At 34.0% G+C, this 17,785-nt stretch overlaps 1 protein-coding gene across 3 annotated transcripts in view; it reads left to right on the top strand.

The window, feature by feature from the left end:
• Positions 1-11,632, top strand: part of pde4bb (phosphodiesterase 4B, cAMP-specific b) — a 152,140-nt gene extending 140,508 nt beyond the window's left edge. For all 3 annotated transcript variants that reach the window (XM_056473792.1, XM_056473778.1, XM_056473786.1), the window contains 8 exons: positions 2,263-2,447; positions 2,860-2,958; positions 3,039-3,203; positions 4,069-4,168; positions 4,326-4,480; positions 7,996-8,118; positions 9,359-9,541; positions 9,712-11,632. In XM_056473792.1, coding sequence (XP_056329767.1) covers positions 2,263-2,447; positions 2,860-2,958; positions 3,039-3,203; positions 4,069-4,168; positions 4,326-4,480; positions 7,996-8,118; positions 9,359-9,541; positions 9,712-9,999 — 1,298 coding nt within the window. In that variant the 3' untranslated portion in view covers positions 10,000-11,632. The remainder of the gene's footprint in view (positions 1-2,262; positions 2,448-2,859; positions 2,959-3,038; positions 3,204-4,068; positions 4,169-4,325; positions 4,481-7,995; positions 8,119-9,358; positions 9,542-9,711) is intronic.
• The last annotated feature ends 6,153 nt before the right edge of the window (positions 11,633-17,785 follow it).

Below are 17,785 nucleotides of genomic sequence, written 5' to 3'. Positions count from 1 at the left end.
TAATACAAAACATTATATATTTACAATTGGAAATTTACTAAATGTATTAATGAAGCATGATATTTGCTTAATATTTGAATAATTTTTGGCATCAACGAACAATCAATAATTTTGCAGTTGAATTTAATAAATATGCAATATTTATAATCGTTTTAAATAATAACATTTAAAGTATTGTACATACGTTCATTTCCTTTGGTTTATTCCCTGTATTCATCAGGGGTCACTAGAGTGGAATGAACCACCAACTTATCCAGCATATGTTTTACACAGCGGATGCCATTCCAGCAGCAACCTAGTACTGGAAAACATCCATACACACTCATCCACACGCATACACTACGGCCAATTTAGTTTATTCAATAAAATAGCCGAGGCTCGAATTAGTGACCTTCTTGCTGTGAGGTCACTCCCTTAAAGTATTGTACTTTAATCCCAAATCATTAAAGCAGCATGCAAAATAACTAGCAAACAGTTAGTAATAATTGCACAATTGTGAATATGAAAAATGTTAATTTAAATGATAAAAACTATTTACAACATTACTATTTTGATCCAATAAATGAAAAATAAAAGACTTTTAAAAACATTTGTTTAAGAAAAAATCAACCATAAATGTGCTTAATGGCAGTATATGTGTAAATTTTCAGTAACCTCATTCTTAAGCTGTGAAATTTAATAATACATTACAGAAATGAATGTTACATAATATTATTTCTATACATAAATATGCAATGCAATACAAAACAAATAGTCACAACATGTTTTTGCTAGAAAAGCTTACTTGTGTTGGTAGGAACAATTCTCAGCGCAGTGCAAACATGTCTATAAGAACTCAATGAAAATACAGTACCATCCCTGAAACAGAAAACTTTTAAATGAAATTCCCTCTGACTTCCATACCCAGGCGCAAATCAACTTATTTTAGACGGGGTGGGGGAGCAGCAACAAACAGCAGTATTATGATGTAATGAGGTCATACGTGTGCACACAGAGTCTTTTAAAAGCTTGATCTACTTTAAAAGGTGATTGAGAAAAAAACACTGTAAGAGAGGCTTTCTAGCTCCTCCATGAAAACTATGAAAGCTAAAGAGGATGGAATGCCTGTTACTGGCCTGCAACGCTGTTTCACAAACCAGTCTGATCTGGTCTGACATCAGTGTGTGAGGGAAAAGACGGATGAAACTGCAGTCTGCGTCAGATGCCACAGGGTCACTGTTCTCCCCAAACCCTGTCGTTCAGAGCCCTACAGCCTACACACTTACTTATACGGACATCAATAGGAAGATTTGAGGCAAACGCTCATTATATGCAGTGTTACTGAGAGCTCAAACTGATGTCACTGCAAAAGAAAAGTCAACATATTTTTCAGTCATCTCAAAAGACGTGAATGTTTATTTGCTTTTCCACACATAGTATTATTAAAGTCACTTTTGTTTAGTGTTTTTCTTGAAAGACAACAGTAGAATTAACATTAGAGTGTGATGGTGACTATCATACCATGAATAAAATGATTTCATTTTTAAAAAGATTGGCATGTGAAAAATGTAATATGTTTTCTGAATCGGGAAATGGCTAGGTTCATATAAAAACTCAGCTAAACAACATTATTGTTTCACTATAAAATAAAGCCAAAATAGAAAAGCCTTGGTTGACAAATATAGGTCATCCCATGGTTCAGATGCTTGTAGATCCACACTTAGCAGTAATTACTGGAATAAATGTTTCTTGTTTTAAGTTTTTGAGATTTTCACTACATCAATTCAGTCAGAATGAGCTCTGCACTTTGACTGAACTATTACAACACCACAATTTTTCTTCTTTCTCAGGTTTAGTACTGTTGTAGATTTTGCCTAAACTTTAGCTCTGGCATGGGCATTGTGTTCACATACACCTGAAATCTCCAGATCAATAAACTGCCTGACATATTTGTGTTAATGCTGTATGTTGTTGTTGTTCATCTGAGGTTTTATTTTCCAAATGTTAAGACCTGCCAAAGATCAGATTATTTTTTATATGGAACGTTTTCTTTTTTTCATTTAAAAGGGTGTCTTAACTTTTTCACATGCATCTGTATGTGTGTGTATCCATCTTTGGTACCAGCATAAGCCACAACATCAACAGCTGAACTAAAATCAACAGTTGACCTGTAAACTCATACTCATAGAGTCTGAAGTGTCAAAACTGCTGTTGTAAATTGAATGTGTGAGTGCTGAAAAGAACAGTCACATAAGTAAAAGGTAAAAACCTTTCTGTCTGTAGACAAACAGAATGAACTGGAGATTCCATTGTCTACTCCAAAATCACGGGAGAGGAAGAAGAGGCAGCAGCAGCTAATGACTCAGATCAGCGGGGTGAGAAAGGTCACGCATGGATCAGGTCTATCCAGCAGCTGTAGTACGACACGCTTCGGTGTGAAAACCGACTTGGACGACCTGCTCTCAAAGGTATATTCACCATCTCCTGAATCTGTGTGCAATTATTGTAGTGTAATTGTATGAATATTCAAATCAGTTCAGTTCAGGTTTATTTGTATCGGCTTTTAACAATAATTATCACTCCAAAGCAGCTTCACAAAAGGTGCACATTATTACATTACAATCCAAATCAGAACGAGTTAAGGTGTTGAGTAGAGGGAGAACAGTATATATACATAGTTTACATGTGTTGCATATTTAACATAGTTTAACATATTTAACATAGTTAACATGTGTATGTTATGTATATGTAGTGTACATTTCAAAAAGGTGGTGTCTGTGTGTGTAATACATTTACTATGAAGTGATCTGCTCACTACAGAACACTTTGTATATTGTGCATTGCTTAAGGTTTTGGCATCATTGTCTACTGTTTTTGTAGGACCTGGAGGACATCAACAAGTGGGGTTTGAACATCTTCAAAGTGGCAGAGCACTCGCACCAACGCCCACTAGCCTGCATAATGTATGCCATCTTTCAGGTTTGTGCACAAAAAAGCTTATCTAACAAGTCTAGAGAAGTGTTTATTACATGAAAGGCAACTGGGTTTTTTTTCTCCAGGAGAGAGATTTGATGAAGACATTTAAGATTCCAGTGGACACCTTTGTGACATACATGATGACCCTTGAAGACCACTACCATGCAGACGTGGCCTATCACAACAGTCTACATGCAGCTGATGTGGCCCAATCTACACACATCCTGCTGTCCACACCTGCACTGGATGTAAGATACATTGAATATAATGTTTATTCATTCATTAATTTTCTTTTCAGCTTAGTCCCTTTATTAATCTGGGGTTGCCACAGCGGAATGAACCGCCAACTTATCTAGCACATGTTTTTACGCAGCGGATGCCCTTCCAGCTGCAACCCATTACTGGGAAACACCCATAAACACTCATTCACACACATACACTATGGTCAATTTTAGCATACCCAATTCACCTATAGCGCATGTCTTTGGACTGTGGAGGAAACCGGAGCACCCGGAGAAAACCCATGCGAACACGGGGAGAACTCCACACAGAAATCCCAACTGACCCAGCCGAGGCTCGAACCAGCGACCTTCTTGCTGTGAGGCGATCATGCTACCCACTGTGCCAGATATAATGTTTAATACTTTTTAATATATTTCTATTAAATATTTCATTTCAGTATATCTAACAGAATAAAAGAGAAATAGCATTTAAAAAACAATCAAAAAGTTTAAAACAAAAGAACAATATAGGAATAAAAACTACAATCCTGACAATGATTTACAATGGTCACTCTGTACTAATAAAATAATAATTTAAATAAATAATAAAAATATATAAAAAAAACAAATATAATAAGATAAAAATAAAATAACTTTTTCTGTTTATTGTTTATTGTGTTATTGTATTGTTTGCTGTTTTTTCCTCATGCATCATCCATCTAATCTCTAAACACTGTCCAATGTTTTGTCAACAACTGTTTTTTTCCCCACATCTCAACACATACAATGTTTTCTTTTATTAAAGGTCATCATTTAAACCAGTTAACAAGTTAAATGCATTTAGAAAATGGTCACCTTGTCATGTAACACTGTCCTTTACTGTTATTTACAGGCGGTCTTTACTGACCTGGAGATCCAAGCAGCTCTCTTCGCAGCAGCCATCCATGATGTGGACCACCCAGGGGTCTCAAACCAGTTCCTAATTAATACAAGTAAGTGTATTTTTAATCTACACCTCCCTTTAAATATTGCTTGTTTATGGCTCCAAGCAGCTGGAATCATTGGCACTCAAATCATGTGGAAGAACAAAGACTGAAAATTATTGCTGTTTCATGTTTCTTATAAACATCATGCTTATTTTTACTGCAGACTCTGAGCTTGCACTCATGTACAATGATGAGTCTGTTCTCGAAAACCATCACCTAGCAGTTGGTTTCAAACTCTTGCAAGGGGAAAACTGTGATCTCTTCCAAAACCTCTCCAAGAAGGAGCGGCAGACTCTCAGGAAAATGGTTATTGACATGGTAGGCATTGCTGGCCAACATTTTGCTGCTTGGGAAAAGTTTTGGTTTGCCCTCACATAAACCTCCCACACCTCATGACCATTTGTATAACTCCTGTTTGACTGCAAAGAATATTGTTAAACTATGGTTAATGTAGCAAAAGCAATTTATTTTAAAGTAGAGTATATTAAAATAAGTATTATAATATTCATACACAGATATACACATAATATGCAGTGGTGGAAAGATACTGAAAAATCATACTCAAGTATTATTGACAAAACATTGCAGTGCAAGTAGAGTAAAAGTGTCTGTCAAAACTACTCAAAGTACTCAGAGTAAAAGATGGCCCTTCTTAATGTACTCAAGAATAGTGAGTACAGTAGTGAGGATGACGCTGTATTCCACTGTATACCCTGTGACTTAATAGTTCATTCAAGGGTGTTCAATGGTTTTCAAGTGTAAGTAAAATGATTTGCCATTCTTGGACTATACATTTAAAATGTAAAATTAATTAATGTGAGATCACAATCCATTAATATATGCACCTATAATATGCCAACAGAAGGCAGGTTGGTGCGTTTACATGCGGAGCGAAAAATGTGTAACCTAAGGGGCAAAAATCTACCGATTTGTTAACACTTATGTTTTACACTTTGAACCCTGACTAACAAGCTATGAGTGTCCAGCAGTTTTTGCAGTACTGACAAATTGCATGTTTTTGAAAATGTAACATTTTGTAGTGCTTTTAGTAATTGTTTAAGACCATTTTATGATTTCTGCAGACATGCAGTCTGTTGGCCAATGCATGTAACAATGTTTTGCATTCTTGGACACTTTGAATTGCTTTCACACAGTATATGTTTGCTGCATTAAAAAAACAAACAAACAAACAAACAAACAAACAAACAAACAAACAAACAAACAAAAAAACATCCAGGTAACACTTAATATTAATAATAATAATAATAATAATAATAATAATAATAATAATAATAATAATAATAATAATAATAATAATAATAATAATAATAATAATAATAATAATAATTAACTCAGCATTTGTTTTATTTATATATGCATGTATAAACATGTTTAAGGTGCTTAATGGTTGTACTTTCATACTTTGTTAATGTTGAATATTTTGTTACTAAATTGAGTATCGCATTAAGATTGTTCAGAGTGAGTATAGTAAATGATTAATAAAATTTAAATTCAAATTTGTATATATTAATATTCAGAATAATAGTAATAGCTAATTTGTATGTTAATAAATGCTTTATTGACTCAAATACATGCAGTTTTGTGACCCAGTAAAATGAGGATATTTTATGATTTGTAAATCCCTCATATGACAATCTCTTATTATTATTATTAATGGCTCATATTCTAAACAGAGAAAACAATGACAAAAATATTAATTTCAAGATACACAAATGAAACTATATCAAACATGTAAGGTGGTTAATGTTTGTATTTTCATACTTTGTTAATGGATAATTTTTCGATACTAAATTAATTATTGCGTTCATAGTAAACAGTAACAGTTTACTACATAGTAACAGTTGTTGGTGGTTTTAAAGATCATTCAGAACGAGTAAGTAAATGATTATTACACTGTTCAAATTAGCATTTATATATCTTATTATTCAGTCATATAGTAATAATTACTTTGTATGATAATAAATAATTTATCAACACAGCATCATGCAAGACATATTCTAAAGTAAGGACTATTTATGCTTTGTAAATCCCTCATAAATAACAATTAAAGTCTAGATCTGCGTTCACACTAGACTTTTCTCCCCATAGACTTTCATTCATACGCAAGCGAATGCATAGCAAAGTTCAAGCTTGGTGAACTCTGACCTGCGAAATCGCAACACTTGACTGTGTGAGACCAATTGAGGATCAAAACATGACCTCTCTGGACAGAAATTTAAAATATGGACCAATCGCTTGCTTTTATAAATGTCTAATCATCTTGTTTAATCCCACCCCTTTTCGCAGCTACAGAATTACACATGCTCAAACTGGAGTATGACCGCAGCTTTAGTATCAAATGGATAATAAATCTTTGCAATTGTACCTTTAAAAAATAAATTACTGTACAGTTTAATCATTGCTGAAAAACAGCAAAATACAGCATACAGTTTGATGAAACAACAACAATATTCATTCATTCATTTTCTTTTTCGACTTAGTCCCTTTATTAATCAGGGTTCGCCACAGCGGAATGAACCGCCAATTTATCCAGCATATGTTTTACGGAGCGGATGCCCTTCCAGCTGCGTATGGGAAACACCCATACACTCTTGCATTCGCTCACACATACACAACGACTTATTTAGCTTATTCAATTCACCTCTACCACATGTCTTTGGACTGTGGGGAAAACCGGATCACCTGGAGGAAACCCACACAAACATGGGGAGAACATGCAAACTGAACAGAAATGCCAACTAATCCAGCCGGGGCTCAAACCAGCGACCTTCTTCTCGAACAGCACTACCCACTGCGCCACCGCGCAATTTAAAATAGAAATAGCGTAATTTCATTTTAGATAAAATTGCAAAGATTTATTTTTCATTTGATATAGTTTAATTTGTGCATCTTGAAATTTATATTTTGGTCATTATTTCTGTTTCAGTTGTCATTTATAAGGGATTTAAAAAAGCATAAATAGCCCTCACTTTACTGGGTCACTAAAGTTGTAGTTGGAATAAGGTAGTTGAGTTAATAAAGCATTTATAAACATTCAAAATAACTATTACTATACCCCTGGATTTTATGTTGTAAATATGTTCGATTAAATAGTTTATAAGTTTATACGTTTATACATTTATTTACTCATACTGAAAAATCTTTAAAACCTCTTAAAAACTGGTTTGTAAATAATGCAATACTTGATTTAGTAATAAAAAATTAATCATTAACAAAGTATGAAAATACATAATTAATAAATCACAAATAAATCATTAGGCAAATTATACATGCGCTTATAAGTCATGAATGCAGCATTTGTAGCTGTATTTATAAACTGCTTAATAATGGCTATTAATATAGCATTAATGCTTAAGAAATTATGAATGAACTATTTGCTTAAATGAATTACAGTGTGCAGTTTTATATAGCTTATAAGTCAAGAATGCAGCCTTTGTAGCTGTATTTATAAACTGCTTAATAATGGCTATTAATATAGCATTAATGCTATATAAGTACAAGTACAAACAATAAGTACAAACTTGAGAAAAACTACTCAATTGCAGTAACTTATTTATACTTTGCTACTTTGCATTTTAAATGTGTGCATTTCAGTTACTTAACAATAAACCAAGAAAGGCCTGTATGTCCACATGCACACAGCACATTTATTTACAAAGTGACATTGCCAACTGCCCTGGCATGTACTGTAGTAGTGAAAAATGTTTGTGATTGAGGATAGTTTTGACAACATTGTCATCTGTAAGCAAAAGGTTTAAAATCCAATTTTTTTGTTTGTACATTGTACCCTAAGTCCACATCTATTTCTATAGGTGCTTGCAACAGATATGTCCAAGCACATGAGCTTACTGGCTGACTTGAAAACAATGGTTGAGACCAAGAAGGTGACCAGTTCAGGAGTGTTGCTGCTTGACAACTATACAGACAGGATACAAGTAAGTCCGGCCTTTGTGTGTTATAAACAACTTGTGGTTCTTTAGTACTCTCTAATCCCCATGTACACTGTAAAAAATTTTAAAAACTTTAATTAGTTATCTTTTTGCTTTTATCTTAAAATGTTTAGCTGATAGAATTGAATAGTTGACCAAGTAAACTGGAACTTGCAAAGTTTAGTTGAAATACATTTTCAAGATGTCTCTTGAACATTTGTGTTCGCAACAACTTAATCTATACTATGAAAACATTCTGTAAATTTACAATTTACAAAGAAAAAGGGACATTTCAATATTTCATAAATTTTTTAAGTTATTCACCCATGTTTTAAAGTACTAACTAGTCTACACACTGTACTTTGTTACACAGACAAAAACACACTGTAAAAAAATTGGCTCAACTCAAAACTGTAAGGCAACTTGCTGCAGAGCTTTTTTTGAGTTGTACCCAAGTACTGCACTTAAAAAGCCCTTCAGAGAGTTGCCTTACAATTTTAAGTTGAGTCAACTTTTTTCTTTTTCTATTTTTTTTACAGTGCAGTACAATAAGCATGTGGGGATGTGAAAGTCATATGATTATCACAGACAACTTTTCCCAAAAGCGGAGAGACATACTTAATAATTAGAAGGCGCTCAGTGTCATTCACACAAGTAATGCAATAAACTTCATTTAAAAAATTAGATGTAACATAAAACTTGAATGTGAGACCAAGTAGAGAGAGTCTAAACCGAGACCAGAAAATGTTGCACACAAGACAATCACCAATTATTAGACATGTCGAGAAAACATCAATTTAAAGAAATATTAACATACAGCAGTAAGCATGAACTATTTTATGTACGAGTACGAGTCAAATCCGAGTCTACATCCACACAAGTCCATGACAAGATCGACACAATTAAAATATCCCAGTCCGGGACAGAGCACAAATACACGACACTGGCACATGACTGATTTGAAAAAACTAAAAAAGAATCATAATAATGTCAACAAAAAAGTGAAGTATCATGCAAGGATTTCTGGGAAGCTAAATAATGGTCTTTACAAAGATATTGTTAGGACAAACTCAGCTCACAATAAGTTTTTTTTTTTATTGAGTTGGCAAACACTTTAGTTAAGTCAACTTACAGACTATTTAAAACAGTGTACCATGTTAAATTGAATTAAGAAATTCAGAAACTGTAAGTTCAAAAAACTAAAAGGTGGCATCAAATTTACCCTGGATTTACTCTGTCTCTGCAGGTCTTAAGAAATATGGTTCACTGTGCTGATCTCAGTAATCCCACAAAGCCATTAGATCTGTACAAGCAATGGACAGACCGCATTATGCAAGAGTTTTTTCACCAGGGTGACAGAGAGAGAGAGCGTGGTATGGAGATCAGCCCAATGTGTGACAAACACACTGCATCAGTTGAGAAGTCACAGGTATGCAGCTCTTTTTTTGTAAAAAATGAACTGGCACAGATTTCTAAAATATATATTTTTAAGATGCCAGGCACGTCCACATTTAATAAAATGAAAACGTTTTTAAAGAAGCACTGGTCTAATCAGACTGATTCTATGAGAAATGTATTGTGTGTTTGCTTTCCTACTAGGTTGGTTTCATTGATTACATTGTGCACCCGCTGTGGGAGACTTGGGCAGACCTGGTGCATCCAGATGCCCAGGATATTCTGGACACTTTAGAGGAGAACAGGAACTGGTACTACAGCATGATACCACAAAGTCCCTCCCCTCCTTTCTTTGAAGCAGGAAGTCCCAGTGGAGACAAGTTTCAGTTTGAGTTAGAGGTTGAGGAAGGAGCTAAGCAGGATACCAAGAACCTCTCAAAGACAGACTGTGTTGAGATAGTGACGCATTCTACTTTATCTTCTGAGACGTAGCATGTAAACAGCTTCTACAATGGCTGTTTGGTTGACCTTATTTAAGTAAGTGGAGCAATGTTATTCTCCTGCTACCTGAGAACCCCTCAGAGGATTACTGTGTCTTGGGACTTTGCCTATTCTACATAGCCCAAAAAAGGAGCAAATTAACATCCTACAGAATCAATGCAAATTAACCTTCAATTTGAATGTTGACATGGTTTTTGTGAAGAAGAAACGTGGACCTCTTATCAGAGGGATTTGTACTACAACATCAAAGAGACTTTTTGTAAAAAAAAAAAAGTTGCTACTATTTTCTACTTGTGTGTTTTATGACCTTTTTGCTGTCATCATACTGTGTGTGTGAAACCTGCTTTCATATGTGTGAAAGCAATAGTATGTAATTCCCAGTTGTGTATTGGGAATGCAGTCTTCCGAAATTTGAAGAACAGAATAATTCCATTCTTGTGCCAGCATACTTTATTGAAGTAATACAAAATCTTTGTACTTTATAACAAATAATTTCTCTTTTAAAAGGCGTTCTTATCAGGTGATTCTTCTGGTACGTTTAATTTGACGTTTTATGTCGTATTAAATAAAAACAGGATCCAAAGAGTTTTCTTTTAAAGGAGAATTCTGGTGTAAATAGAAATTTGACCATATTTGTGGTGATTATGTTGATTGCCAAAGAAAACCATTAATTTTTTTCTATGACAAGTTCATTTGTATGGTAGGCTTAATTGTACTAACATTATAAGAGTCATTACCCCTGTATAAATACAGTAAGGAATTACAGTTGCAGACAATTTATTGTAGCTGTGCTTTTTGCTTAAAAAAACAGACAATTCCAACTATATTTTTCTGCGGTAACAGATATTACCACTAGTTCTAATCCCAGATCCATCTTTTTAAGCTACTTTAATATGTGAGACAAACATTCCCATACTTAATGACTTTAACCTGATAAGTGATTTGTAACAAACTAATGTGCTACTGTATATATTTACAAAAAAAAAAAAACACCTCTGTCTTTTAATGTCATTATAATACATCTTTGTCAAATAAATTTGAACCCTTTTACATGTTTAATTTCTTAGAATATAAGCGTTTAATATTCACAGAACAATAAACGTCAAATACACAATTGTTTATGTCAAACAATGTGGTTCCTCTTGATGTATGTTCTTACTGGTCAGGAACAGGATTTGGTGAACATGTCACTCTGACTGACATTAGTCTTTATTAAATCGATCGAATCATGTCCTTTTTTCCTCACTACTCTGTTTGCTTTTGATTACTCTTTCTGTTAATAAGATTTTTTTGTTTTGTTTTCAATAAATGGAGGACAATTATTTATAGAAGTCTGACTACAGTTTCCCACAGTTTCACCCAATTTAATGTTAAGGTTACAATGTAAAGCTATAACTTTTTACTCACTCTCTAAGTTTTTACTCATGTTTGTCATTGTAATGCCAATGATGAATATTCACACTGTAGAACAACTGTGATTTCACTGGTGAAGTCACTGTTATCTCTATTATTATATTTATTAGTATTATTATGTAAAAAAATTTCAGTATTAAACTTCTGTTATGTTGCAACATGTGTTGTGTTGCACAATTCTGTTTGTCAAAAAATTGACAAATGAGATTAAAAAGAGGAATATGTGAAACGCGTTTTGATTTGTAATTGTTTAATGAGTAGTGTGATTTTTTGTATGTTGCTGTGTCTGCATCAAATTAAATATGTGTGTGTTGTGTGTGTGTATATATATATATGTATATATGTGTAGATATATATATATATATATATATATATATATATATATATATATATATATATATATATATATATATATATGTGTGTGTGTGTGTGTGTGTGTATATATATGTGTATATATATGTGTATATATATATATATATATATATATATATATATATATATATATATATATATATATATATATATATATATATATATATATATATGTATATATACACACACATATATATATATATATATATATATATATATATATATATATATATATATATATATATATATATATATACACACACACACATATATATACACACATATATATATATATATATACATAATATATATATATATTGTAACACGGGGAGTGACAGACAACTGGGTTCAGATCCACATGTAGGTTTATTGGATGGTCAGGCAAGCAATGGTCAACACGGGTGCAAACAGATATATAAAGGCAGCTCAGAATTGTAGTTAGAATAACAGGTGAGAGGTCGGAAGGCAGGCAGCAGACAAGGATAACTAATTAAACAAGGTGAGGTAAATACACAGGAAAACAAGAGAAGGAAAACACGTTGTAGTGTCACTATACAGATAACAGAAAACAAGACTCGGCAATGGAAGTGAGTGTGTGTGTTGCTTAAATAGTGTGTGTAATCAGTCTTTGACAATCCTCAGGTGGTGCAAGTGTATTCAGTCAGAATGAGGAAGCATGTGTGTATGTGTGTGAGCAAAGTGCATGTATGGAAATGTAGTCCCGAAACGGCAGATTTGTAGATCAAAAGTTATTGTGAGTGAGATCCAGGACTTATGATCGCTGGTGATCGCTGGATCATGGGACTGCAAGGGGGTCAAGAGGCTTGGATTCAAGGAGTACTGGCAGTTCTTTTAACTCCAGTGGATCAGGAGGCTTGGGTTCAAGGAGTACTGGTAGTTTTTTCAACCCCAGTGGTTCAGGAGGCTTGGATTCAAGGACCATAGAGAAATCACCTGGCTCTGGCAGCTCTGGGAAGTCCTGAGGCCTGGGCAGCCATTCGTGTGACTCAGGCGGTGGCTTGGACCCTTCGTGTGACTCAGGTGGCGGCTCGTACCCTTCATGTGACTCAGGCGGCGGCTCGGACCCTTTGTGAGACTCAGGCGGCGGCTCGGACCCTTAGTGAGACTCAAGCGGCAGCTCAGACCCTTCGTGAGACTCAGGCGGCAGCTTGAACCCTTCGTTATACTCAGGCAGTGGCTCAGGTCTTCTGTGGGACTCAGGCGGCAGCAGCTCTGGCGGCAGTGGCTCTGGCAGCTCTGGTGGCAGTGGCTCTGGCAGCGGCAGCGGCTCTGGCAGTACTGGCGGTAGTGGCTCTGGCTCATTCATCCAAGCCGAGATATTCTTCAGATGGATAAAATGAAAGATAGAGCTGTGTGTCATCGGCATAGCAATGATAAGAGAAACCATGCGATTGGATGATGCTCCTAGTTATGTGGTGTAAATAGAGAATAATAAGGGACCTAGAACAGAGTACTCCAGTGGCTAGCTGATAATAATTCACTGTATCAAACGCAGCAGACGGGTCCATTGAAAATAGAATGGATGATTTAGAACCTGCTACCTAAAAAATAAGGCCAAATCATCATAGTCTGATAATGAGGTGGTAGAGGAGGACAGAGCAGAGTATTGAACATCCTAAATAATTTGCAGGTTTCTGAAGTGTTGTTAATTTTGTTAGTGTAATATAGGATTTTGGCCGGGTTTAATACAAGGCTTAAGGCTAGTCTTTCTGATCTTATTTGGTAATACTTTATAATAACAACACACTATAAATCATTTATTAAGCATTAGCAAATAGTGACTTCATTATCTGTTAAGCATTAACTCTACATTAATAAGCGTTAGTAAGCAGTTTATAACTGTAGCTACAAATGCTGTATTCTTGGCTTACAAACATATTTATAATGTGATTAATACTTGTATTTTCATAATTTGTTAATGATTTATTTTTTATTACTAAATTAAGTATTGCATTATTTACAAACCATTTGTATTTAAAAGTAGTTGAGGGTTTTTAGGATCATTCAGAATGAGTTAGTAAATGATTAATAAACTGTTAAAATCAATGTTTATATGTCTTATTATTCAGGCATATGTTAAGGGTTACTATGTATGTTAATAAATGCTTCATTAACTCAACTTCATCTAGTTTTGTGACCTAATCTAAAGTGAGGACTGTTTATGCTTCATAAATCCCTTATAAATGATAAACAACGGCTCAGTTAAATTCTAAACAGGAAAAATGACATTATTCGTTTCTTTTCATTTAAAGATACACAAATAAAACTGTACTTCAAATGAAAAGTAAATCTTTGCAACCTTATCTAAAATAAAATAACTGTAGAGTTTAAACATTGCATCTTATTATGGTGTTAAATTATTGTTAAAATGTTGTTGTTTTATCCAGTTTTATGTCGTATTTTGATACTCCTGTAATTCAGCAATGTTTAAACTTTACAGTAATTTTATTTTTTAGAAAAGATCGCAAAGATCATTGTTCATTTGATTCTGAGCCTTTAATTGTCATTTATAAGGGATTTATAAAGCATAAATAGTCCTCACTTTAGATTAGGTCACAAAATTGCGTGAAGTTGAGTTAATAAAGCATTTATTAACATATTAGTTAACTATTAGTATATGCCTGAATAATAAGATATATAAATGTTGATTTCAATAGTTTATTAATCATTTACTAACTCATTCTGAATTACCCTAAAAACCCTCAACTACTCTTAAATACAACTGGTTTGTAAACAATGCAATACTTAATTTAGTAATGAAAAATAAATCATTAACTAAGTATGAAAATACAATCATTAAGCACATTATATAGGTGCTTATATGTCAAGAATAAAGTATTTTTAGCTGCAGTTAAAAACTGCTTACTAACGTTTATTAATGTAGAGTTAGTGCTTAACAAATAATGAATTCACTAGATGCTAATGCTAAGTAAATTATTTATAGTGTGTAGTTATTATAAAGTGTTACCTCTTATTTTCACCAATTGGCTCAGAACGGTAATAGAAGACTGCGTAGCTTTTAATAAATGGCCCAACTTTGTACAGCCTGCTTCTCTCAATGCCACATGAATACTAGCAGAATTTAAAGAATTTACACTCAAAAAATCATTGTAAAAAAAGTGGCTCCTCAAAGATCTACATTCCTGAAAAAAATTTAGGATCTCTTGACACTTTTAAAACTTGCCACGCCTGCAATACTGAATCATAAAAGGATGTTAGATCTGTAATATGTACCTTTTCAGGGTTTAGCAAAAAAAGTTGTCTGTCATACCCCAACTTCCCTGCCTTCTGTAAAAGCAATTTCGCGGCTTCATGCCATCTCAAACTATTTACATATAAAAATCTTTGTGCCGTTTTTAATCTAAAAGCTGCTATTCTAGAAGATGTTTCAACAAGACCTTGACCTCCCACACAGAGTGGAATATAGAGTACAACAGCTCTAACCCTGACCAAAAAAAATCCAAAATTTCTTTCTGCACCTTTTCAATCAAACACTTAGGTGGATTTAATACCATAACTTTATGCCAAAGAATAGAAGCAATCAAATTGTTTGCTACTGAAACCCATCCGCGATATGACATCTGAGGGATCAACCATTTCCATTTAGCAAATTTCACAGATACCTTCGCCATTATCCCTTCCCAATTTTTTTCTTGAAATTGTTCTGTGCTCAGAACCCCATCCCCCCCCCCCCCCCCTTCAATTTTTATACCATTTTCCCCCTACTACAAACCACTTGGTAACTTAGACATGTTTTCCTCTCTCCAGTGACCTACAGTATAATTAAAGCTTCACTTTTATCCCAATTGACCTTTGATGAAGAGTCCTTTTCATGCTTATTTAAAGCTTTAACAGTTTCAAATACGTCATTGTCATTTGTGATAAATATATTAATGCCGTCAGCATAAGCAGAAACAACTAAAGGTGATTCATTTATAGAAGATGGTAAACTAACTAGGCTTTGTCCTGATCTAATGATAAAATTTCCAACCCTCTGTTTATAAGCTTTACATACATCCATCACATCTCTTATTAAAAACAAGTTGTCTGTTACAGTCTGATCTGGGATACAATAAGTTTGGTCCATGTGTACAATTAAACCTATAAAAGGTTTTAACCTATTAGACAAGGCTCTTGAAAGCACTTTATAATCTGTACATAGCAGAGCAACAGGTCTCCAATTTCTTAGTTCGGTTAAATCTCCTTTTTTAGGCAACAATGTCAAAACATCTTTTCTACATGAGAAAGGTAGTGCATTTTCTTTATAAGATCTCTTTAAACCCAGATAGTTCAGGTCCAATGTATTCCCAAAAATGTTTATAAAAGTCAATAGTCAATCCATCTATTCCAGGTGCACGTCCAGAAACCAGCTGATTAACAGCAAGAGTAAGTTCTTCATAACTCAATTCTGTATACAGTTCAACTTGTTCCGTAGTAGTAAGTTGAGCGAGATCTTCTAAAAGTTCCATAACGCACTGCTCATTGCATTGGTCTTTTTCATACAGCTTGGTATAAAAGTCTATAGCACATCTTTTCACCATCTGTTGTTAAAGATCCATCTGGACATTTAAGACATGTCATATACTGATCTCTCGCTGATTTTTTCTCCAAATTGAGGAAGAAAGTACTTGAAGCATCCATTTCTTTTAATTGCATATATCGTGACCTCACAAGAGCTCCTTTCACTTTTTCCTGTAACAGAAAGCTTAACTCCAGTCTTTTTGTATGCAGCTCTTGATCATTTTGCCCAGTTTCTTCATCATTTAAAAACGAATTTTCAATTCTTATTACCACTTCTATAACTTGTTTAAAAAAAACTGATGAAAAAGAGGTATATTGTTGGCAAAAAACTCTAATTTGAGCTTTCCCAATCTCCCACCACTGATTAAAATACCACTAAGATCTATTGACGTCTTGCTTTAACAGAAAAGTCACAGTAATAAGATGATGATCTGTGAAGCCCACTGGTCTAATAGAGCTATCTATTTATTTAGGTTTAAGCCCTTGTGACACATAAAATCTGTCTAGCCTAGCTGCACTCACCCTTTTAATGTTTAAAAAAAATTCCACTCTTTTGGTCCCAATATTAGGTGAATAAACATTAATAAACAAATAACTTAAACCTTTTATTTCAGCTTTAACCATTAAACCCTGACCATTAACAATTGTGAGACAATTCAAAATATTCACTTTTAAACTTTTAGAAAAAAGTACAGCCACACTTCCACTAACATTACTCCCACGACTTTAAAATACTTGACCACCCCAATTTATATCCCATTCAACTTCCTCTTTCACAGTGCTATATGTCTCCTGAAGAAATATTACGTCAAGTTCATTAATATTAACTATTTGCTTTACCATTTCTCTTTTCTGCTTTTCCCTCCCCCCATTAATATTTAAAGAGCCAATTCTCAAACTACCCATTAATATTATAAGAGAAAGGGACAGACAGAAACAAAAGGATACCAAACCATGTGACATGCTAAAGACATCACTTATATTTTGCAAGGACCCTTTTACATTTTCGAGTTCTATTTAAATTTGAGACTTTGTTCAAATGTTTCTTATCATCTAGCAAATCAAGACTGACAGTTTTTTGCAAAAATGCAACCGACCTGATGAATTTTTTGCATTATTTCAAATATCGATCGGCATTGTTTCTACATCCTTCCTTTGTTAACAACCACAGTCTCCTGCATGTCTGGCACAACTTCACCTGCATCATCACTAACATTCCTTCTCGCTCCTTTTTTTTTTTAGCACTTTTTGTGCTCACCTTATCATCCGCCAAAGTCATCTGCTCTGCATGTTCAACATTATTTTCTCTGCTAGCGTTGTAAACTTCCATGTCATTAGCCATGTTAGATGCCTGTTCGTTCTTTGTAGTACAACTGCTGCCTGATGCTACATCTTCTTCTCTATCTCCTTCATTCATTTTTCATCAGATCTTTCCACACGCTCTACCTGT

Source organism: Danio aesculapii, chromosome 2 (genome assembly GCF_903798145.1).
Source record: "Danio aesculapii chromosome 2, fDanAes4.1, whole genome shotgun sequence".
NCBI classification, from domain to species: domain Eukaryota; kingdom Metazoa; phylum Chordata; class Actinopteri; order Cypriniformes; family Danionidae; genus Danio; species Danio aesculapii.
The sequence above is the reverse complement of the archived record's forward strand: the minus strand, read 5'-3'. Positions and strand labels throughout refer to the sequence as shown.